At 37.8% G+C, this 26,065-nt stretch overlaps 1 protein-coding gene across 1 annotated transcript in view; it reads right to left on the minus strand.

The window, feature by feature from the left end:
- Window positions 1-517: 517 nt before the first annotated feature.
- Window positions 518-26,065, minus strand: part of CTPS2 (CTP synthase 2) — a gene marked incomplete at both ends in the record, with an annotated part of 51,982 nt that continues 26,434 nt past the window's right edge. Inside the window, 5 exons of the mRNA XM_079545467.1 lie at window positions 518-587; window positions 5,623-5,767; window positions 9,034-9,130; window positions 10,736-10,791; window positions 11,924-12,020. Of these exons, the coding sequence (XP_079401593.1) occupies window positions 518-587; window positions 5,623-5,767; window positions 9,034-9,130; window positions 10,736-10,791; window positions 11,924-12,020 (465 nt within the window). The remainder of the gene's footprint in view (window positions 588-5,622; window positions 5,768-9,033; window positions 9,131-10,735; window positions 10,792-11,923; window positions 12,021-26,065) is intronic.

Below are 26,065 nucleotides of genomic sequence, written 5' to 3' on the forward strand. Positions count from 1 at the left end.
ACTACACAGATTAAATCCAACTATTTATCTTGGGATATGTTTTGTTACATAACAAGGCAACAAACAAAATTACAGATGAATGTTAAGACAAAATAAAAAGTCATGTTAACACAGTGTACTCAAAATGGTCCATACCTGCAAACTGAAGTAACAAAAAAAAGAATTTCTGAGTGTACTTTCATTGTATTATCAAACACTAACACAACTCACAACTCGATTATGTACAGCATCTTACCTATAAGCTGTACTCAAAACACTTAGCAGACTTTAATAATGCAATTGCAGAGTTAAGCAGAAGAGAAGGAGAACAATTAAGTGCTGCAGGCAAGGAAGAAAACATTGAAACAGAGAAACAATTTCTTATTTGTTTTCTGATGGGATTTGAAACAAAAGGGAGAATCAAGGTAACTTTGTCTCCTGTTGTAAGTAAGGAACAAGTAAACGTCATAAAGCAGTACCAAAACAATTCATTTTACCTCAATAGCATCATCCATTTCTGTGTTCTCATACAACCATTTTAGCTTGTTTCTGATTTAGGAAACTCTTTCTCTGGAGAGCTGTCATCACTGAGGTCACTGTAGCTTTCGCTGTTAAAAGCAATACATAGTTAGAAAACATGAACAGTGACACAAGTTTGATTTCAAGCCCTCCCACACAGATGATGTACATGACACACACTTTCCTCAAATGTATCCCATTTCCAGAAAACTATTTTAAACTAATGTTCAATTCTGGTATTTTAGAATGTATTCCTCTACAGGAAAGGGCTTAAGTTTGAAGTCTAGGAACTGATGAGGAACAATATTTCACCATACTAACAGGATATTCAATTCTTTTCTTTCCCCTGCTTGGATACTGTGTGTTCATTCTACAGTTTGCTGTGGTGTTACACACATGCGATCGTGATCAACAGCATGGAGAACAACAGGTATTCAGTGTTAGACTAACAGAAATTTCTCCTTCAGGATAAAGAAAATTATACTTTAACCAAGAGAAAAGTTAATACTATTTACTCAGAAATCTTCTATTTAAATTAAAATTATGATTCTCACTCTTGCATTTTCACCGAGGATCATTCTGACACTTTTTCCTTTCATTTTATCCCCTTTTGCTATATCTTGAGAAAAGTAGATTTTTTTTTTATTTTTTTTTTTTAAACAGAACAAGCTGCCATGCAAGTGATCATTTTATAAGTGGCTAGAACAAGGAAACAGTGAAGGACAGGAATCACCACAATGACTGAAAGAAAGAAGTGCCCACAAACCACATTCGTAGCCAGCTGGACAGGATCTTGTAGAATCTTCAATATTCAGTGATACCTATCAAGTCTCAACGTTTATTTCAACTCTGCACAAAATGCACCTCTCCACAAAATACTCCAGTCTTAGCTTCCCCCCACACCATGCTTCACCTCTACAGTTTGCTTTCCACATATATGACTTTCCCAAGATTAGAATTCAGCAAAGGGAGCCCAGGGAACTAATGAGTACAGTAATAGCGCTGGCCAGTTCTCTGATACTGCAGAGAGTAGCATATGGTTAACAGAATACAGGTGGAGATCTCTAACCTCATTCGTGTGGGAGCACCAGTACCAGCACTGGGTAGCACATCCACTCCAACCACTGCACAACTGCCTTGCCACATCGTGCTCTTATCATGCAATTTTCTCTCTCAGCCAACAGGACCTCAGTCATGTAACCCCCCAGCTCAGGTCGGGATCTCCCGCTGGGCCATCAAGAACATAAGCAGCCTATGACCTACCGAGACACAGCTTATCAGTTGATCTTCAGTAACTGCAGTGTTTCAAGGGGAACTATGTAATGCCATAGTTAGAGATCTTTGATGTAAACTCTAATGAGGAATGGTAAAGGAATTGCACTCATTCATACTGGTACATGACGAGTACTGCTTTCTAGCCCAAAGTTCACTCTCTCCATTTTGCAAAAACACAGTCAAAGATAATGTCAGCCATTTTAACAGAGTGCGACAAGAGAAATGGAACCAACTGCCATCTCATTGAATTTCTACCTCTGACTGCTTGGAAAGACCCCCACAGTTACAACAAATCACTGTAGCAACTTTCATAAAAGACAAGGTCGGTATTCCAACTACTCAAACAAGTATTAAGACTTTACCTACAGCATTCTGCCCTTTCTTTGCAAGACATTCACGTTGTTGATGCAACTCTTGTAAAGAGTGTGTCATATCAGACTAACTACAAATGCTTGATTTGATCACTCCACCAGCTGGCAAACAATTACACAGTTCAAGTGAGGAAAGTGCTGTTAACAGTATGATCAAGCATGCCAGATGCACACACACAAACACAACATCACTGACACTGTACTTACTTCTTTCTGAAAGTACGCATGGAAACACATGGAATAAAAATTCAGTATTATTAAACATGATTATATTTTCACATCAAAGCAAAATAGCAAAAATTGTCTACAGAACACAGAGTAAAATTGCTGATTGCAGAGGCATGCAGTTTCATGATAACTTTGGATTAAACCCAAAACCTTCAGAGAAGAGCTCCATTACGTTTTTCTTTTGTTGGCTCTGCTGCCTAGTGGCATAACAAAAACACGTGCCAGAGCTCCAAGCATCTTTACAAGGCCCCTGGAAATCTAGGTAAAAATGTTTCAGCACCAGTAAGGTGAATGGAGAAGAGCCCAAGTTCATCCCCAGGAGAAAGATGGTACAGTATAACATTTGATTCCACAACCCAATGAAGGGCTCTGGTCACTATGTTCTTGACTATTTTGCAGTAGCACCCCGAACTCTCTCCTAATTTAGAGCCCTGCTGGGTGTAAGTCAGTTTTATTTCTCACAGGCAGACCACAGTGGCAAGAAAGATAATGCAAATACTGAGGTAATGGTCAGCCCTTGGGTTACAGACTCAATAACTGTCATTCTCAGTTTTTGCTGTTTGAATCATTTATCTAAGCATCCACAGATAGTTGTGGCATTGTGTTAACAAGAACAATTTAGGCTCCCATAAAACCTGAACCACCTCAAGAGATGAGCTGCAAACAGGCACATGTGAATCTTGGCATATATATCTTCAAACCAATAATGATATATCAATTTCAAAAGATTTACTGTGATATAAACCATATTCAGCTGATAAATAATCTGAAGAGAAACTCCAATCACTGCCTCTCAAGAAGAAACATGTGCTTCTTTCCAGATTACACTAAGTTGTTACACAGATATTAAACACAAAAATCTACTACTATTATGTGTGATGTATAAACCTTACCTAAATGAGCTGGCTATGAAAGTAGTGAGGAGAAAAATAAATAAGCCTGGCCTCACAGGGCCTTATATTTATACTTCAGACCAAGAGAAAATCAGAACAAAACACTGAGTACGCACAGCATCACTACATCTAATCAATCATTTCAGTCTTCTAAGACAGTCCACTGAGTGCGTAGAGATGAAGAATTGTGGTCACTTCAACCCCTTTCTAATCTAGACATAGTTAATGGAAATACAGTACCTTAGCTTGTATTTTGCTTTGCAGTGAATTGCAAGAAGAGTTGCAGTACACATACAATCAGACTGGAGTTAGCAAACATTCTCTGCTGAGAAATTACATTATGGTTTTCTGCTTTGTTTCAGTGCTTTTCCTCAGATCCCCATCTTTTCACAACATAGCAATAAAATCAGCTCTTTGCATATTTGCATGCCCATTATTACCAAATCCACGCCCATTGCAGAGGTTTTTGTTCTACTGACAGAAGTTTACATTTACTATGCAGTCTAATGCATGGAAGGAGACAAGATAAAAGATCCAGTATGATATGAGAGGCAGCTGAAAGTTAGGGGCACAAGAGCTATCTATGGAGTGCTACAACACTTCACCTCAGCAACCAATCTCAGCTGCAAAACGACAAGAACAAACACTCACGAGTAACTTTAAATCTGTATTTCTCAATAATCTGCTCATAAGCTCCAAACTGCCTGCTTTCCATGTTTTTGTCACAAAACACGGGGAACCGTAAAAATGGGTGCTCCTTGTAAGTTTTATTTGTTTCACTTGGAAAATCTTTCAAACTCCTTTGAAAACTAAGTAGTTAACACAGTTTCAGAGGAGCATTTTTCATCTTTTTTTTTTTTTTTTAATATATAATTGACCAAAAAATCCTTTTCCAGGAGTGTTAGCAATTTAAACATCTGTTACAGCAATGCTAAACCAAGTAAAGGCAGGAGCTAAGCTAAGTGCATTTCCTCATCAATGCAAATCAAAGATAAATGTAATCACATTTAGTATAGGCTGTGGATGTTTGAAAGAAATAATTGTTATAAGCTTTCTAGAACCTAGTAAAAACAAATCTATCAATTATTATTATTTACCTCACACACACAAAAATCTGAATGATTAAAATTACAGCTATTAAAACTTTGTGCAATAGTTACAATTGCAGTCACCTCTATTCCTCAATGCGTATTTTCAAGCTTTTGTCTCTATAGAACAGTACTATCCACCATCAGCATTTGATTCTATGCTTCCATAAAGCACAATTCAATTAAAGAATCCCTTCATCATATACCAAAGTCTCCTCACTTCCAACATGCCAGACTTCTGCACTCACATAACTGGGCCTGGGATAAGGTTTTCATTAGGACACAAAATAACGAAACCTGCAACCAAGAGGCCAGAACATATCTGGTCGGATAAAAGTTCCCAATGTCAGCTGAGTCTCGTGCACAGAATTCCATTCACACAGCATCAAGACATCTTCATCTAAGCTTGATATCACCAGCTTCTTACCAGCCAATGGAAACAAGTACTTCTAGGGTATAACGCCTCTAAAGCACTCAACTATTAGGATAAGCTACTTGACTATTTAACAGAGCATATTCTCTGCACAAGATGACTTGGAGTGACTAGTTCAAAACTGTCTGTGATGTTCTGTGTGAGCTTTTTTGGTGGATACTTTTTTGTTTGTTTGTGGCAGTCAACAGCATAACTACAACTCACGTACTCAGTATAGGGTGAGGTGCGCAGAAAATCGTCTCCTCAAATTTGATTCAAAGTCTTGTTATGACATATCTTAGGTTTAATGTTCAATGACATCATTCCTATTCTGAGGTCTAACAGTTTAAATAAGAAATCCTTTCCACTCAGCAGGCGGAGAGTGGTTGCGCTGTAATGAGCAATGAAATTCCCTCCTGAAAGTTCTTCCTATGCAAATGCTTCTATTTTAGCCTTAAAGTGTTTTCCTTTTCTAATGCTCACTTTCTCTGGGCATAGCTTTCTTTTTTATTTCTGCAGCCATGAAAACATAACTGGGTAAGAATTTCATTTCATTGTAAATTAACAGAGTAGGCCAGAAACCAAAATTAACTTCACTTTGCTTTGCTAAAGGTTTTTTACTTCCTTCTGGTTGTAACAGGGATCAAACCCTCAGAACCTCTGTACATGAAGAAGGGAAGGAATAAGCTGTTTGCAGACACATTTACACCAGAGTTTATGCTGAGCATACACAGGAATAAATATATCAATATATGAAGAAATCATTTTTCTTTCCTGGTCTTCTGAGCTGATGGACAGAATACTCCTCCCTCCAATAACGTGGTTGAAACTGCAGGCAAATAAATAAGAAAGATTACCTTGGAGACAATTTACATCCACGCTGCAAGTATGCGTTAAGTGTTCCAGTTGCTGCAAGCAACAGCCCAAGGTATGGAGGTGAAGGTTTCATAGGTCTTGAGGAAAACTCTGGGTGGAATTGAACTCCCACAAAATATGGGTGATCTACAAGACAGATGTCATAGAGAAAATTAAAGGATCCAAGAAGAGGATACTAGAACAACTGCTGGAATAAAAATTTCTTGAAGATACCACATAAGAGTCAAGAAATCAGATCAGCATGTGTAAATTTAAGGATAATAACTTCAACTTTTTTTTTTTTTTTTTTTCCATGGAAAGCAACTGACAATGGCGGCAAAAGGTTTGTAAAGCAAATCAATGAAAAATCATCCCGATTCAACCTTAATGTACCCAACGATGTAATTAAAAGGTAGATTATAAATATCTACAGACATGTACAGGAGAAAACAATGCTATGTAGGCAACCATGATTTAACCATTTCCCAAGCTTTTTTCCTACTGTTCTGGTATCCAAAATTTATATTTATGCATGCATATTCAGAACGTGCACCTACATGCATCTAAGTGGAAAATGAAAAAGTTTGTAAAAGGCTAGGCACTACAATACAGCAACTATTTACATACTAAGAGATGAACACGGAAGCTATTTACACCGAAAATTGGGGAAAACAAGTTTCAAACAATTTGGCCTGGAAGGGAACTGCTGGATCAATAACACTGTTTTCTGCTATTGAATAAAGCTGCATCATGTAGTCTCACATACAAAGGCCAAAAGTCCTCGTAACAACCCCTAGGATTTTTTGCTCCCACAGGAAAGGTGTTAGGATAGTCTCTCCTTTTGCTTAGGAACCTCTTCCTAATTCAGAAGCCATCTTTTTTACAGACAAATTGCATCCATTTCCTACAGTGCACTGCTTTCCCACTGTATGTTCTGTGATGAAGGACGAGAATATCATCAGCATTTAGTGTCATTTATTACACTAATCAGTAGTCTTCTCTTCAATCTTCAGCTGCTTCTCCAGTCAAAGCAACTCATGAATACTGCTTCTGCACCCCTATCTTTCTTGGAAGGATAAGGATGGAACAATATTTTTGTGCTCTTTCATGCTGTGCACCTGTTCCTTCTCTAAATATCAGCTTAAAGGAGCCTAATGTTAACCATATCTACTACCAGGACACAAGATGAAAGTAAGTACAGATCTTTTCTGATTGGCCAATTTCCAAAACAATCCCAAACATTCAAGGAATTTCTCTGCCATATAGAATAAGTGATAACAAGAAAGTAGGGGGTTTTATTCTCTGAAGATAAACAATATAAGTATACTGCTCTTTGTTCTGTTGCTATGCCATAAAAAGAATCTGAGATCCTAAATTTATCCTAAAATTTCTCTCTCTCTGCTATGCAATTTAATTCTTTAAAGCAACAAAATAAGACAAAGCATCAAATATTTCCTGCAGGGATATTTTCCTAAAAGCTTTGCCTAAGCTATCTAGTATGCTGTTATTTCTGTGCTTCCACTTCAACCCACCCTCCTCTCCATGATGACTTTAGTAATCAGCCTCCTTGCAGCCCGTTGTGAAATAATTCCAGGTTTTACTGCTGCTTTCATTCTTTTTACAGTAACATGCAATTTAAAAAATCCTGCCTGATTTATTTAATGATGCTCTTTATAAAAGTTGTTTTATGCAGGACAGATAAAATAGTCTCCCAAACAGTCTCAGCTTGCATAAGAAAATTAATCTGCCATGACAGTTAACAGTTAATGAATTCATATGTACTTTTTGCTCTGAGTTTACTTTCTATGTACAGTTGCTTGATATTTCAAATAGATGTCTATACTCAAACCCTGGTTCAAAATGACAAGAATGTTCTTCAGCATACTATGGAGTATAAAAAGAATTCTCAGAAACATCTTTTCAGAAATAGCACTCTATAGAATGATAGTGTAGTTTTATGGTAAGTTTCTGTGCAAGCTTATCTAAATCAACGGCATTTGAGGTCACTTAAAAAAAAGCTTGTAAAGTAGCCCTCATGTTTAGGAGTCTGATACTCGCTTAGCCAATGGTGACTTAACAGTGAGGAATTACTCAAAGATTCAAGCAAAAGCTAAGAAGCTGTCTCTATGAGCAGAACTATGTAAACATTTAACAATAAAAAAAAGCAGCATGCTTTCTTATCATTTTGAGAGATCTTTTCGAAAAAGCATCTAGCCATACTTGGTGTAGCAGTCCAATCCTATCAGATTTTCACAGAATTAAGCCTTTTTATTTATATGAATTACTTCTGTGAAAGACAGGAGTTTGCTTTCTGTATGATTTTCATACTCCATTTTTTTTTCTGATTCTAAATGGGGGTAACTGAAGGAGACACACATTGAGTTTGGAAGGTACTTCAGTTTCTAGTCCTATCTCCTACTCAAAGCAGGGTCAACTTGAAAATTAAGTCTGGCTACTGACTACTTCACTTAGTCAAGTTTAGAAGGTCTCTGTTTGCAAAGATGGGGATTTATACAGAGATGTTTCTTAGCTTGGTTATACTGCATGTATACAACTCAGATAAAATAAACCAGTTATTGAAACATGACTGAGAATATCTGAGGGTACTTAAGGCCAATGTAATCACAAAGCTGTTTTTCACCTTTAAAAGGCCAACATGATCAGGGGAGGTCCCTGATGGCTAGAAAAAGACAGTCATCAATCTCATCTTCAAGAATCATTAACCTAAGGAACAGTACAGTCAACTTCAACTTGGCAAATAGCAAGATTACAAAATAAAAGCCACTCCAATCCATTTTCAGACACAAAGGATAGGAAAGGAATTAAAAATAATCAGTCTCTGAATGAGCAAAGAGCTGTAGCTTTCCTTTACCCTGACTTTAGCAAGACTTTTAACATGGTTTCCTAGCAACCAAATTGGAAGCTATGGAAGGAATGGGTAAACTACAAAATGTCCTAAAAATGGCTAGACTGCTGGGTTCAAAGAACAGTGGCAAGAAGTCCAACCAGTTGCATATTTGGAGACAATGAAAAATTTGACTGGATATGGCTCTTAGCAACCTGATCAAAGGTAGCTGTTTTGAACAGAGGGTTGGAATACACAACTTCCCAAACCATTCTGTGATTCCATGTAGCACTGAGCTAGAATTACAATATTTTGCAGAAACTGTATGTATCTCTCTGATAACCTAATTCATGCAGAATCCCTGAGGAGAAGACAGGACATAAGACAGTGGCTCTTGAAAGCCACTGAATCTTAATTTATTGTTATACACAAGTGGACTCAACAGTAACTCCTAACATGATCCTGGCTGTTTCAACAGGTAAGTACTGACTTACTTGCCATTTACTTACCTATAGCTTATGTAGTTTTAACAGATACAGAAAGTACTACAGACAAGTGAGACACTTACTCTCCAGTTCAATCATTTCCATTCTGTTTCCTTCTGTATCATGGCCAACAAATTTCAAACCTTTCTCTTCAAAGCAGTGAGTTAATTCTGGGTTCACCTGAAATATTGAAAACAGTTGTAGTTTTATTTATTTTTTGATGCAACTTTTTGATATAACTGTAATGCTTTTATTATGTATGCAAGAACAAAAATATTTGGAAAAAGAGCTGAGAATTTTTGCTTTCTTTGTTGATACTCGGGTAGTAGCTTTCAAAAAATAGGCATGCTTACATTAACATGAGATGAGTCAGTAACTTAAAAACTTAACAATAAATACAAACAAAAGATTAAAGACAGGGTCCCTTTTGCTCACTATCCTCCTGATCCTAAAGAGCATGTGTTCCTCATTTTTGAAATGGCCAACTATAGCAAGTGGAAGGCTGTTCAGTTCAACTGTCTATGGCATAAGCTGTCAAAAATCACCCAGACAGGAGCTCTAGAATAAAATGTTTCATCTCCTTGGTAATGTTCTACTTACTCCGTTAATATTCAAACAGAACACCCTTACCACCATTGCACTCTTTTCCCAGCTTAAAGGAAACTTAGCGTTGTTTGAACCAGATTTTACCATGCATACATCTCACAGTTTAGGCCCCTTTAGAGATACCTTCAAATGCCTTCTGAACCATTTCTGAACTAACACAGCATTCCCAACTACTGTCAGTTTCCCTAGACAATAGCATTTTGAATATGTAAAGATGCCTTTCCTCAGATGTTCTCACTGAAGAGGACCTATACCAGAGGCCAGTAGAATTGGGATAATTGCTTGGAAGCAAGTGATCTGGATTAGCATCTAAGTTATAGATGCCCGAAGTCTGCCTATATTTAGATTATAGCAGAATGTGGACTTTCTGAGCATAATCTAAACCCAGTCAGCCCAGGAGCAATACACTTAAAGATTATAAACCTACACCTTTCAAATATCTCATAGGAAGTCAAGTCAGGTAATGGTTAAAAAATAGTCTAAGAAACAATCTTGTCATTACATTATTCCCCTTTCTTTAAAACTTGTAATAACACCTCTGCAATACCGTGTCCAGTTTCAGGCCCCTCAGCACAAGAAAGACGTATTAACAAAATACTGTGAAATCTATAGGATGTCCACTGGGACGTTTAGGGGACTGAAGCACATATAATGCAGAAGAGACTGAAGGAGCTAGGTTTGTTCAACGTGGAAAAGAGAAGGTGAAGTGTGGAGGTGGTTGTTGACTTCAGCTATCTAATGGGATGGTATAAAGGAGATGTAGCCAGACTTTGCTTGGAGGTGCAAAGCAGAAGAGTGAGACAATAAAGACCCAAACAACCAAGGAATTTCTGGTAGATATAAAGGAAACATAGCTCGCAATCAATTGCTAAGCATTGGAACAAATTGTCCAAAGATATTGAGCAATCTCTCTCTCAAAAGAATTTCTCAGCAAGACAGGACAAAACCTTGAGAAGTCTGATCTAATTTCAAAGTTAGCTCAGCTCCAAGCACCTACGTAGGTGAACCAAAGCATGAATGTTCCTCACAATATAAATGACTATCTAAACATTAGTAAGTCTTGTTCTATGGTTATGTAAGAAATCTCCCACTGGCTTTAATAAGAGTCATGTCTACCGAGTGAAATACAGTTTGTTTAAGCTTAAAGTTTGGAGCACAAAGTCCATTAGCAGTGCTTACCTCATATCGATGCCTGTGTCGTTCCTCCACAAACATTTCATCACCATAAAGTTTCCCTGAAAATACAACAAGAAAAACTAATACTAATGCATTGCTTTAACTAATTATAAATATAGCTAATAATTTAAAACTCAGAAGTTTTTCATGTGGAAAACTTTGTAACAGGACACTTCATCTCACTCAAGCTTTCTGGGTTTTTTTGGAATCATTTTAGTTTCTACCTAAGTTTGTTCAGGATTCATACTGAGTATTCCTCAACTAGAAATAGCTTATAAGCTTCACAGTTTAAATTGTAAATGTCTAAATAATAATGAAAACAGACATTTGAGTGAAAAAGTAACATGAAATCCCTGCTGGTTTTATAACAATCATATGCAAAATGTGCAATGAAGTTCCACAGCCTTTTGCTAGCATTCCATCTTAACGGATTATACTCGGCAAATGGCATGCTCCTACTGACAAACAGAACATTGCTTTTCTCTCTGGTTTCTGATCTTTTTAGCAAATGACTCTTGCAGCTCTCTTGAATCCTCTACATCACAAACCAACAAGAAACAAGTTCACGGTATGCAGTAAACCAGAATTTAATTACTTCTCTCACAGCGACAGCCCAAACTCTGCTTTATCTTAGCATCATTAGGAGTACTGCCTCATTTAAGGTGTTGGTACAAGAACAGAGCTGCCAAAAATTACCTCTAAGATTCTGAAGAGTGATAATGCTGCAAATACTAAATATTAAAATCAGATTTTTTTCATTAAATGTACATGCATACTGCAGTGTGATCTCCTGCTGAAGTAGATATAACTTCTAAAAACTCAGAAGGATAGTTCCTGTAGGTTCAATATCACTAAATACGGTAATATTGGGGCACGGCAATACAGAAAATATATTTATTCAGAAACAAGAAATTCTATTTTACACAGTTTTAGTATCACCTGTATTAATGCTGTATAATAGAGTCCCAAATGGGCTAATAACAGATCTAAACATCATTGATTATTTCAAGCAGTGTAAAGCACTGGGTTCTAATTCAGCTTTTCAATGAGACTTCAGATTTTCTCATTTCACGGAAACATGATCAGAGTGAATAACATCAAGGAAGCTGCTTGCTTCAGGTTGTAATTCTTTAATAAAATCCTTTATCACCCTATACAAAAGGCAAGTGAAAGAACACAAGCGTAACTTACTTAAAATAGAATTTTGTGTTTTGAAAACAGTCCTCCTCTTCCCTAGTCTCATTGTTCCACCCATATCCCCAGGATTGTGTTCTGGCATGTCGATGACCTTTAAAGAAAAATTGTTTAAACACTGTTAATGTCCAGCAAAGAAAAAGAACAGCACAACAATCACATAACAGGCTTCATAGATTTATAAGTATTAACATCACTCAGTTTCCTGCCAAGCTTTTCCAATTACTATTTGCCTTCAGTTTTCCTAACACTTCATTCTCTCTGTTTACTAGGCCCTTTATTGTACTTTTCCTTATACTATTCTTTATATTCAATTTTCTTTCTTATACCAAGCAGCAGAGAAAGCTGTCTTGTTAAGACAGTGGAGCTCCTTTTTTTGAGAGGAAGAGGGTACGGGGCAGCAAAGAGAAGACAGCACTCACAGCAAGGCTATATAAAATTGTAAAAGCAGAGTACTAGAACTGGTGACCCCAGCACACGTGTTGTCTCAGATGACAGACATAAGTAACTTAACAGAGGGAGAAGATTAACAAAACTTCCCTCCTAAATCACCGTTACCAAAGACTTGGTTTGATTTGTTTTTTGCTGGTTTTGTTTTTCCAGAGTATGCAGTAACAACACTAGAGGCAACCAGAACAAACTTGTTCCCTCTGAATGCCAGGCAGCACTTCTGTGCTTGTGCAGGTGACAGAGCATCACACAGGCTGTCCAGAGGCTGTGGAGTTTCCTTCCTTGGAGATCTCCAAGAGGCGCTTGGCCATGGGCCTGGCATCCTGCTGTTCTGGGTGTCCTGCTGGGGCAGAGGCTGATGGACACAGTGGTGCGTGCCAGCCTCAGCCATCCTGTGACTCTGGATCATTCTGTTTCTCAGACTGCCTAAGAGTACACAGAATACTGGGCTGCCATACATGTAGAACATACTATTTAACATTTAGAGAAGAGAATGTACAAAGCCTGTTATTGTGGACTGAAACAGATGGATCAAATGGCTGCTTGTCGGTTAACTAACATGGTGGAATTCAGTGGCTGTGAGAAACAACAGCTTAACAGAAGTAGTGTAGTTTAGTTTTTTCAGTTTGAAAAACCTTGACGAGTCTCATAATTGTGCTTAGAGAAATTCTGTCTCAGAGAGGTAAAATTATTCTGAATAGTACGAACACATGAACTGAAACAACCACCCACATCCCTGTATTCTCTATGTACACTTCATGAGAAACAATTGACAAGGCGAGGTTCTAAAAATACAAATATTCACACATATGGGTAATCTGGAATTGGATTTTTATTAACCTTAATTTGCCCTCTGGGAGTAATGAAAATGTTTTCTGATGATACACTTCATAAACTGAAGTTATTCAATTTAGAAGAGATGGTGGAAAGTGCTTAGCCTTTGGCCTTATGCCAATGCATTTCAGCTGTGCAATTATCTCTGCATAACCTTATACCTTCAAAATGTTATTTATAAACTATATACTCATTATAAAATGTCATGAGCAGAAGCTGTGATCAAACCCCTAGGATATTACAAATCCTCTAATTGCCTTCCAAAAACATGAAGATGAGGATTGTGCAATGTGCTCAGCTTAAAAGTATACATACATATATATATATATATACATATATATACATATACACACATATACACACACAAAACAACACCAGCCCAAAAAACACACAAAAATAATGCAGTAAACCCACGTTACTTCAGAAATGGTGAAACTATCTGGTTTCCTTTCATTTACTTAGAAATAATGTTAGAACGTTTACAACAACCTGTGTATATGTCAAACACTGCCCTCCAAAATCACATACAAGTTTTCCAGGAGGTGATTTTCCCCCCGCCACCACTTGCCCAGAATTTTAAAGTTGCACTCCAGACTCTTGTCAAATGGATATGAAATGGTCACAAGCAGCTAAAAATGTTTCAAGTATGCGCTCCTGTTCCAATCACAAAGGTTCCACTTCAATGTCTGTTTAATGAATATTTAAAGTTGTCAAGAAAATTATTACTAGGTTTTCCCCTGGTTTTCTCATAACAATTTAGATTTCACAATTTCCTTGCTATTTATTATTTGCTGAGCTAAGATCTTCTATGAAAACATTATGAGAGTAACACAATGAATAGAAGAAAGGATGGGGATACAGTGAGGGAGAAGGATACAACTTAAAAGACATTGTGCAACTCGAACTTAGCAGTTAAAACACCGGTTCCAAATGAAGTGGATCTGCCTATCCAGGTCACAGGAGATTTCACTAAATTACTGTGCTTAAATGTGTTTTTCAGGAAAATTCAAAATCAGCCATTATCAAATGGCATAATGCCAGGCTACAAAAGCACAGCTTTATCTGCTCTGCTGATGTCTTTTGCTAAAATTTGGATCAGAATCTAACACAGGGCTACAAGCCCAACAAAAATTCCACTAGAATTTAGAAGACTTCAGCATTTCTCCCAGTTTGTCTTTGTCTTCTGAAAATACTGGATCCTTCTCTCAACATCTACAGTAGTGTGGTCGGCAACACACAATCAGAAGGGGATGCAGCCATTAAAGCTTGCACTATTATCTGATAAGTTTTAATTGAGGTATATTTCAAGAAACATTATAGAACAGTTCAATCTTGTTTTAACCAGTGGCAGATTTTCTGCCAATATAAAAGCTCTAATGAGTTTCAATATCAAGCAGCTTATTCTGTGCATCCAGGTTTTGTTGTAGGTATGTTGCATTATAAATCAACTCTTTCTTCCCCAAGATATAATGTTTATGATAATATAATTCTTTAGATATTAATTTTTGTAGCCAGGTAAGAAAAGGAGTCCTATATGAACACCACAGCTACTTTGAAACAAGATCTTTCTTCCTGATACGCTCCACGGCACTGCTCAACTTCAGCAGCTACCAGCACACAACTCTCAACATTTATACATTACATGAGTTTGCAATAACATCTGTGCAAGCAGCTTTCAAAGAAAAAGCACTACTGCTGCTCTACTAACCAAGGCAGTAATAAGAATCAGAAAACCAATTCATATTACAGAAAACTTTGCTCTATTTTACAGAATTTATTTGAACAGATAAAAGACAAATCATCAAGTGGCTGTTACTGTGAACAACTGACTGGATTCTTCAAAGAGATTGTGCTTTCCTCCATAAAATAAATCTTACCATGCATTAGCTCTTTGAAGAGTAAAGAATGGCAAAGGAGGAGAGGAACCACAAAAGCATTAGTAGGGAGGATGCAATACAAGATAAGACATAAGTCAGTCTTGTTTTTGTTTTTCAACCCAAATCTCTCAAAACTGTTAATACCACAGGGATTTTGCAGGGATCACATATTACACCCCTGACAGTCAACATCAAACAAATAATGAATCACTGACACAATACACCACATCGTAAATGTAAAACAGTCCAAGGGTCTTAAACCACACAGTTGATGAACAGCAACTTTAACTATCCATGAAATACAGTTTTCTTTCAGAAATCTACCACTTGGGTTGTTTCGTTGTCATTAGAAAACATATAAAAGTTAATGAGAAAAGCCGAGACGCTCAACATACAGCAGTGAAGGCACTGAAAATGCAACAACTTGTATCACTTTACTAATCACTTCAGGAACATTAATGCTTTGTCTCTGTTTTGTTTCAGGTCCTGCAATGTCACAATATCTCTACCTTGGCTACCCTGGGTTTTATTTTGTTTTCGATAATCTCTTCCCCATCCCATTGGGAGACAGGGAGAGAGTGAGTGAAGGACTGCATGATGCTAAGCTACCTATTCACCACGGTAAGCAAGCATTTTTTCATTCTATTTTGCTTATTTTAATAAAAGAGTATGTTTATTCAGAAAAAAACTTCCCTGTGCTTATTAAGTTTTAAACAAACAGCAACAAAAAATAGACAATTTATAGAGAACCACTGCAGACAGTTCTGAAAGCCAATGTTACACTAGCCCTAGTGCCAAAATCCTGTGACAAATTTAATTAGCTTATTAAGCACTCAGCTGAGTCCACTCTGCAGAACCATGCACACAAAAGAAAAACAGCTCAAGACAATCACTGTAACTTTAATTGAAGCAATTTGTTCTGATGAGCAAGTCTGTTTTCTTTTCAGCTCTTTTATATTTAAGCTACAGCTTTCTTAGGGTTCTTATTTTACGTTACAGCTCTCTCAGAGTTGTATTTCAAATACAACTCTGTGAGTTAGATTATCTCACAAAGAGTACTTTGTCATTACTGTCTATCCAACAGCTGTGCACAACCCAGTTTCAGAAAACCAAAAGGACTGATATATCAATTTCATAGCAAAGATTAATTACCCTAATTAAATGTGCCAGCCACTTCAAGGATGCTTCAAGTCTCATGCTCTACATTACACTTAATTATTTCCCGATTCATCTAGGTGGTGATTATCCACCTAGATAAGCTTTAACTGGCCAAAGACCATCTTGTGTTGAAGAATCTTAATTCTAGCAGATTATTTCTGACCTGCAATCTGAATTCCTTTTATTTAAAGCACAAGCCACAATGTGCAACATCCATACCGTCTTCCCCCTCTGTACTCCCTTCAAAAACCTTATAAACTTCACTGTCCAAATTGTAATGTAGTTCTGCATTCCTTACATCAATTCTCTAGCCCTCAACTTGAAATGACAAGAATCTCTTGGAATTTGCTTTCCTTATTTGCACCTACAGAGGTATCTGGAACCAAGTTCTGCATGATTTAAAAGAATTTAAAAGAATTTAAAAGTTGCTTGCCTAGCTGCATCCATACCATCCACTACAGGAGAGATAAAAGGTGACTCACTTCTATCACAATGTGCCTGTGAGTACCACTAAGATTCCTGGATTCAACAGTGGGCCCCAACCTAGAGTTAACATGACAGCACAGATATACTTGTGCACTTTTTGTTTGCTAGATCATTAAATCAAAGTAACTACAAGTCCACATATTCATTTTTATACACAGATATAGCAGACACTTTTAAAATATGAAATCCATCTCCAGAAAGTAAGAAGAAAAAGAGAAAAAAAAAGTAGATATATGGATGCACACGGAGAAACCCCAGCAAAAAGTCTAGGGGAAAAGGAGGCTGAGGAGAGACCTTATTGCTCTCTTCCAATATCTGAAAGGTGCTTATAGCGAGATCAGAGTTGGTCTCTTCTCACTGGTGACAGGATGAGGGGAAATGGCCTCAAGCTGTGCCAGGGTAAGTTTAGGTTGGATGTCAGGAAAAATTTCCTTACAGAAAGGGTTGTTAAGCAGTGGAATAGGCTCCCCAAGAAGGTGGTTGAGTCACCATTCCTGCATGTGTTTAAAAACCATTTGGATGTGGCACTCAGGGACATGATTTAGCAGCGGGTTGTTAGAGATAGGGTAGTATGGTTAGGTCATGGTTGGACTCTTATCTTTAAGGTCTTTTCCAACCTGAGCAATTCTACGATTCCAAAAAAGCAAGTGAGGACAAATAGGTCTAAAGATCATTATTTACTAACAAGCTTGTACAAGCTTATAGGAAATATTTTACGAACTAGTTCCAAAGAAAGTAACATCTATAGAGTACTGTCACCTCTATACTACGCAAATCAAGTAGGTATTTAATTAGTATGACATCAAGTGAACACACCCAAAATAATTCAGACATCCTCTGTGAAAAGTGTGGGTGGCAGGAGAGAGATCACTTCAGCAGATAATGCAACAACCCCCTCAAATGCTACGCACAGATGTTCACTGAGCAACCAGCAGAAGCACGCCAATATTGCCACACCACAAAAGTTCTAGGCTGTCACCAGCTGGCACAGCATCATACACAACATACAGCCAGCACAGCAGGAACTCTCCTACAAAGTATCACGGAGCCCGTACAATTTCTCAAAAGTAAGTGGTGTCCATACAAGAAATCATTTTTATCCTCCCTCCCACACTTCTAGTAGGCTGGGTCTAAAAGGGCAAAATGAGGTTAGATAGCATATAAAAAGTTTAAGTTAAAAAGAACAAGTCTTAAAAAAAAAAAAAAAAAAAAAAAAAAACAAAAAAAAAAACCTGCAGAGTTCCTTCTCAATTATTCAGTACCTTACTTTGCATTAAAGTCAAGGATGGGAGGCAAATATAGAATTAAGCTTTCACTTCTGGGTGACCTTTTCATTTTCCTTCTACCTCTCTGTCAGCAGACACTTTTTTTAAAATGTGCTGTGGGGGGCAGGTATTTATTTAAAAAAAAAAAAACCATCAGCTGATAGTCTTTATTCGTTATTCATTAAAATGACACAGTTACAAACAGAACTCATATCTCATTAAATACATCCTCCCACATAACTAGGCAACTGATCCGACTCCCTCACTTTTTCTTCTTACACTCTGAGGCAAGTGTTTGATTCCAGTTCTCACTCCTGGATGTCTGTGATGTTATTATGAACATAATGGGAGTCCTCAGCTGTTGCATAAAATCTCTTCTTTACAGGTATGAAACAAGCATGTTTCACCACCTCTATTCGGTATATGAGAAAACAACCAATAGAAAACTAGTAGAAACAGATACCAGGACTTCTGTGACACCAAACCTTGCTCCTTCATTTTAGAAACAAGGCTGCACTGGCTCTCTAATGTCACCCAAAGCAAAGAGATGATTAAATATCCTGTCACTTAAGCTCCAGTCAAAGAGAGGCAGATGTGTTAGAAGAAGGTACTAATACAAATACATTCAATACATGACAGGGCCAATGTTACCGAATTTCAACAGCAACAATTCATTTGTGTTTGGGAATTCATACTGTCCTGTAAGTGGTGGTAACAAACAAGAACGCAGAACTTGCAAGGAATCTGGTTATCTCTACTTTAAATACATTGTGTCGAGAAAGTTTAGAATACCTTCCTAAGACAAGGAAAAAAATGTTCACAAAGTCAAGCAGTGCAAGAAAGCAATGGTTGCTGACCTATGTTGTTTGCAGAAAAAGCATGTCTACTGCAATTTATCAAAACTTATTTTTCAGTTTACAGATTAAGCAATAGTGAGGTTTTGCCATTTTTGCCAGGTTGCTGGACAACTGTTAGGCTTCCTTCTCCTCAGACCACAGTTAATAGCTTCATGGAAAATTAATCTGATCCCTACATGGGCTCCCTGTAATTAGTCAGGCCAAATGATAATCCCAATGAGAAGCCACAACTAAATAAAAACATTATCTTTTAGCCACAATATAATAATCACCAGGTGTTTATATATAAAATGCATAACTCCACACTCTTTATACGCTGATTTTAGGACTTTTTAATCAGAGGAAGTGATGGATAAGAAAAGGTGAAGGTGCAGACATGGTGGGAAAAATTCATTTTAGTAACATCTCAGAGGAAAACCAACATTTGTCCTTTTTTTTTTTTTTTTGATGCTTTGCAAGTTCTGACGTACAAAGGGCCTCATAGCATGCACAGGTATCCTTGGTTCCAAACTGGTATTAACCTTAAGGCATAGTCCCACATGGCACTTGGTGCACACCTTTACAAGCTAATGGCAGTTAAAACTTCCTTATAAAACCTTCTCCATTCTTGGTTCCAAATCCAAGGAGTTAATTTTAAGAAGCAGCTACTTAAAGCTGTAGTTTGTTTCAGGAAAGAGGTGAACTTTGCTGTACTACTACTACTGGTGAGAGAAAAAATGCCTGTGTTGAAGATAAGACTCATCATCAATCTAAATTTAACTGGCTCTATGGTTGAACCTTACTTTCAACTTAACAGAATACAAATCTGTTTATTTGAAGTCCTGTATTACAATTCACAAAAACTGAAAATTTCCAAACTATTACTGATATTATTTATTGAAGTTGTGATCATCTGACCTTGATTTAATGTTATCTAATTAGAAACACAAAATTAGGCCAGATACATAAGCATTATGACTTCTGACTATAGTTTTCATTAAGCAGCAACATATTCCTGCCAGTAGGCTGTAATTACAAATAAGACATTTAGACAACTGCTCAATATTCTTAGTGCTAGCTAGTTCTCTCATCAGCCTGTCTATATTTCCTTGACTTAATCTTAGTTCTTAATCACATCCCAGGGTAACACTTGACTTCATCAAAAGGGAGAGGGCAAAATAAATTTAAAAAGGATTCTCTATCAGTCTTTTGCTTCTATTGTTCCAAATTCCCCTATTAGGAATGACTGAAACGATTATCCACGGCAATTTTACGAGCTTTCTGACAGTGCCTCTTTGGAAGCAAACCACTAAGTATCTACAATATTTACAAATCGCTTCACTGTAGCACTAACAAATAGGCGATTTGTATGCCACAGGTAAAACAATTGCTTTACAACATTTTTATTATATTTCACATAGGTAAAGAAAACATCAAACATCTCAAAATAAAACCAATAAGCTCTCTGTATGTGGCATTTCACACTTACAGACTTCTGTCTGAGAAGCAGCAATTAAGTGCTCTTCCTCTGAAAGTGAGCTCTAAAGCTCTTACCACTAACCACATACAATACCTGTTTACTTGTCTCTGCATTTTGTACTGCTGAGTGACTAGAGCAGCAAGGCTGATCTGGCTGTTGTAGCAACAGTACTGAAGAGATTTAGAGGTGCCTACTAAGGAAGCCTTAAGAACAGCCTTCATTTCTGCCTCCCTAAGAACACCTCTCATGGTTGCTGATGTTTCCCAAACTCATCATATCCTGGAGAAAAGTAAGAGCTTCTTTCCTAGAACATAGAAGCTGTGGTGCCTCATCCCTGGAGGCACTCATGGCCAGGTTGGATGGAGTCCTGGGCAGTGTGAGTTGGTGGTGGGCAGCCCTGCCCATAGCAGGGGTTGGGTGGGCTTTGAAGTCCATTGCAACCCAAATCATTCTAGGATTCTAACATGCACCTTTACTCAAGTATTGTGGCACTGTCTCAGAAACTCCCTTCTACTTCAGTAGCAAGGCCAGAATGGCTGCAGCAGGGTCACAGTGGTCCAAGGGCTGCTCATAGCACAGTTCTTATAAAAGTCTTCAGTGTCTGAAATCCTGGGCATTGAGTATTTTAATGGCTCTGAGCGCCCACTGTCCCCAGCCAGTGTACCTTCAGGCCTCCCATTCAACAATACACACTGCTACATGTGGCATAAAGTACATAATTCTCACTCTCCCAGCTCCTGATGTTTAAAACAAAATGCAAAATAGTTTTAGAAACAGAAGCCAGAACACATTTCCCATCTTTCCCACATGCAAAGAGAAGAGTAATCAATCATGTCAATATAGAAAATGCCATCTTCAGCTATTGTCTTGTTTTTAAAGAAAGGTCCTCTAATTCATGTAACATCAGGTCTCTTTTCATTAAAGATTAATCACCTCAGATAAACTGCAAGTGTACATTTTTTATTAGGTCTTTCCAGGATTGAAATGATCAGACATGCAGTTTCTGATTTCCCCTTGGACCATGCTGGATCATCACATACAAAGACATCCTGGACTTGCATGAAAGCAGAATGTATCTCTAGACAAGACTGAGGTTGGACAAAGCAGCTTCTTACTAATATTTTCAGGCTTTGGGATTTAGACATCTCAATTCCAAGTAATTCCTACACTATGTGACCACGCTGTTTAATAGTGTGCACATCTAGGCTTCTTTTGAATAGCCTGTCACCTTTCACATCATTGAGAACAACAATGCTTTGAAAAAAAGCTACTGAACCCAATCTTCACATTGCCTCATCAGCCTCATGTTCTCAAAGAGGAAGGGCTCTGAGGCATGACTGAGACATCTAGAGAGCCCCAGCATCTCCAAGACCAGAGGTGACTGAAAGAAGACCAGCTTGTCGGGGAGATAAAGAACTTTCTAATGCCATTAGTACAGCATTTGTTTTCTTATACTTGGTCTACTTGAAACTCAACAATATTTTACTCCTCAGTAAATACATATGTGCCATGCTGAAATGAAGGTTTCTACATTTTTTGAGCACTCTTAGGAATTAAAAAAAAACTTCATGAAGGAACAAAAAAGTGAGCAATTACATCAACTGTAAGTTTCAGCTGCAGCATACTTATGCACTACAATCTTAATGCGCTGCTGCATGTGTCAAGGCTCAGAAGGTAGAAGGATAAAACCTCTTCTTGAGGCATGTTCTCCCTCAGAGTTGTCTCACATAGCACGAAATATCTATATCACAGGCAGCTTCAGCAATATCATTGTTTGTCTGCCAGATGTGTATAAATGACACGATAAGCTGACACATATAGCTACAATGAACAACACATCACCAATTTAAAGCTGACTAAAAACAATGCATCATATTAAATCATTCATCTCTTAAGCAGCCGCACCCAGCACTGTTTAAAGGAGACACCTTCAACATGTATGAAGTATAGTTACAGTATAACAAGGATAACCTATAGTTCAGGTTTGTGAGATGAGACAACCCTTTTACACGTCACCACTAAAAGCTTGACAACAACGGTGGTTTTAACGCAAGGAATGCATCACTCCTGACACATAAAAGATTTTACAACCTGTCTTCAAATTCTAACAGTTTCATACCTCTGAGCGATGTCAGGTTCACCACAATGGCTGCAGTGCAGCTCTCTGAACTTCTCACACAATATTATTTAATTATTTTCAGAAAATCTGTTAAGTGGATTTGTTTTGTTTTTTTTTTTTCTCTCTCCCACAGCCTGCCCTTTGTCTTCTCCAACTGTGTTGGCAAGAACACATGGCATTAGCAACATTTAGGAAGCTCTACTTAGTTCTATTTAACTTCAGATGGCAACATGAGGGATTGATGTTTCACAACAGGCATGGATAAATGCGCATTGTTTATACTACCATTGATTCCATACAAATATTACTCTGCTGCTTTATTTGCTAAGAAATCTAACTTATTTGAGTCTTATGTAAGACTTACTCATAAAGCAAGTAAGGAACTGAGACCAACTTGTTAAATTATTCCATCATCTTTCTCCACTCCAGGAAGTAACCCAGTTTAACAGAGGGCTTTCATCTATTGACTGATGCCTGGAAGCTAGGGATGATGCACAAGCAGTATAAAAGCAGAAATAACTGAATACTAAGCACAATAGTGCCCACTCTCTCTTCTCACATACACAACATCCACAAATATACGCTCTCAGTTATAGCCAACTTCACCTGAGCAGACATTTCTATGCTGCAGACAGGCTGCAACATAAGCCTCAGATAAACCTCAAATGACTTTAAACTTGTCAGGGTTCATACGCAAATAACAGTGGGGACAGTACTACAAAATAGACCAAGGAAGCTGGAAAAATACCAGAGGGTTAGGTGTTAACCCATCAGCAGAGGATTAAACAGAATGACTGAGATAGTTGCTGCCCCCAGGTGACAGCCCCACCTCTGTAACATAGGCTGTCTCTTCCAGCAGTGTCAGTGGCATGGAAATCTACTGATAGACAAACCCAGTTTATAGTCCAACATGTTACAATTGACAAGTTGGAAAGATTCACCTGCCATACAGCCACCAATGGTGGCAAAAAACATGTGATAAGGACAAAAAAAAACAATAGCAGCTGAGTAACCATCCCACTTACGCCATCATTAAACATGCTTCAAGATCTTGTGATCACAATGCCATAAGTTCCACCACTCCTACCACTAGCAGTGGTACTCAAACTTCAGCCATCTCTGCAACTAGTATTCTCTCACACTCCAGCAAGATGGAATTGCTTGCATCAAGCATGTCCATACATCAGTTTACTAGGGCAATATACAGCAGTAGCCAGTGGAGAGAGAATTCTGAGTCTGCAGACACCATCACAGAAAGTGAAATATGTTCATCACAGGGACACATGATGTGTGTCCCTAAGCAGATTGACAGCACATGATCAGCTCAATTCTTTTTTTTTTTTTTTTTTGTTAATGGTCTGGTATCTAACCTACAGTAAAAACATCAGTTCCAAAAGGATATAGTACTTGCTAGTGTGATTTTTCAAGCCCAGGGCAAACCGAACTGAATTATGCCATGAGTCACAGGAACAATATAGACCCATGTGCCCAAGAAAACACAGGAAAATGTGTAACCAAATCTGAAATGCTGTTTCTGGACTAAATGTCAGCTTACAAAAATGTAAGTCAAGACTTGATACCAAATACTTACTGTTCTTCAGCATGGATAAATGCTGCTGCCTGCTAGCTGCACATCACCTGATTGAGGCAACAGTAATGTATTCAGACTTCTGTTCTAATTCTGGCACAGGGATCGCAATTTGTTACCACTGGAAACATTCTGCCATTGCTGGGTTGAGATGGATAAACTTTTGACCTGTATTGGAGTAGTAGTTGTGTCCTGCAAAGCAATCTTGGATAAAGAGAATGAACTGCTCATGCCTGTCAAACTAAGTTCCCTTGTCAATTCTGATAGAGAGCTCAGATGTGTCACACAAGTCATTGGAGGTCACTGTGGTCTAAGTGATAGAGAAGGACAAAATAACTTTGGGAGATCCAACTACAAGTCCCAAAACTGACACTGTCATTCAGATAGGCCCCTACAGACTACAGTAACTTGTGAACAAAGCTGATCTGAAGAACATGGACTCACCCCAAATACAGCATGTAACTCTTGTGTAACTTCTGAGCAGGTCACCTAAATTTCCAGACATCAGTTTCTCACTGCCGTGGGAAGATGTTTCAGTAAAACTTGTTACGCTATTTTGCAATCAGTTGTCCTCTTTAATGAACCTCTAGCAAGTTAACAAGGCTGATGTACTGAATTCCTAAAGTTGTGAACCCTCAAAATATAAATTATGCTTTTATTCTAATAAATATGCAGTAGTAAAATGCTTAAGACTGGTGATGTGCCTGCGGTACAAGTAAAGACAAGTCATTTGAAATTTAATCAAGAGTCCTGCAAATACAGGAATGTCAACAACACCTATCAGGCACATCAGGTTCCAGACACTGCTTCTAGAAGGGAAGAAGTGTTTTAAGGCTACTACATTCAAAAGCTATAGGCAAGAAAAATGAGCAGATGGGGGAAAGGGAACATTAACAGATCACCTGGTAATTCATCACTACTCAAGTTTCATCGTACACCAAAGGTGGAAAACAAGATGAAAGGAGAAGAACACAGGACATCCTTCACTCTGCTCATGGAAAGAAAAGAAAAAGAAACGAGGTTTCCTAGTTACCTTGTCATGAATAACCAAGGCACTCGGACATTAACAAAACTGTCTAATAATAAACAACAGATCTGATAAGGAGGCTGTGGAGTCCCCATTATGTAAGTCACTTAATAATAGGTTAACCAGATATCCAGCATAAGCAGCAGTGACCCCAATTAGAGGAAAGGAAAAAACAAATTAGATGATTTCTAGAAGACTCTCCCAGTCCTATTCTAGGAAGTGAGAACAAACACATGAAAGTGGGTTGTTAATGCAAATGAATAGACAATTCATTTAGTGAAGTTCACCAAAGAGAGTCTTCCCAGGAAACCACAAACTTACCTGAAATGTATCCTAGACCCATACATCTACAGTTCCAAACAATCAATCCATTTCCCAAAGACCCACAAACCTCTTGGTTCAGTAGTGCTGGTAAACCTTCTCAGTAAGTGACACAGAAAGTGAAAGATCTAGTAAGTGGGCCTGCAGCTAAACGCCAAAAAAGAGAACTGAAGACATCAGGTAGATTAGAAACTACAGCCAGAGGCAGCAACTCATCACACTATGCAAAAACAGCAGCAGTATTTCATTCTGTGATGGGTTGTGAAGCATCAGTCTGGGCAGAATATCACTCAAATATGCCTCACAGACCATCATCAATTAAACACTGCAAAACCTGTTGAATACAATATTCAGTTATGCTCATTTTTCAGAATCTTAGATTCATCTTTCCTATTTAGCACGGCTCCTTCTTTCTTCATTCCTATCATGGGGTGCTTTGATTTTTAATTTTGGCAACCAAAATTCGATCCCAGAGCATTTTTCTCCTATGCTAGGAAACAGCACCAAATTTGGGAAACTTTGGCAGTGGTAATTATCAATTCACACAAAGGGCACGTGATTCCTTCATATTTTGCATATATTAAAAAAAAAAAAAAAAAAAAAAAAGGAAAACTACGTTTATCATTTTCCACTTAGAAGAAATAGTATACGTATCTACACATAACCCCAAAGCAGCATTTTTAGGCTACTGGGGGTGT

The sequence above is a fragment of the Tetrao urogallus genome, assembly GCF_951394365.1.
Source record: "Tetrao urogallus genome assembly, chromosome: 1".
Lineage (NCBI taxonomy): Eukaryota > Metazoa > Chordata > Aves > Galliformes > Phasianidae > Tetrao > Tetrao urogallus.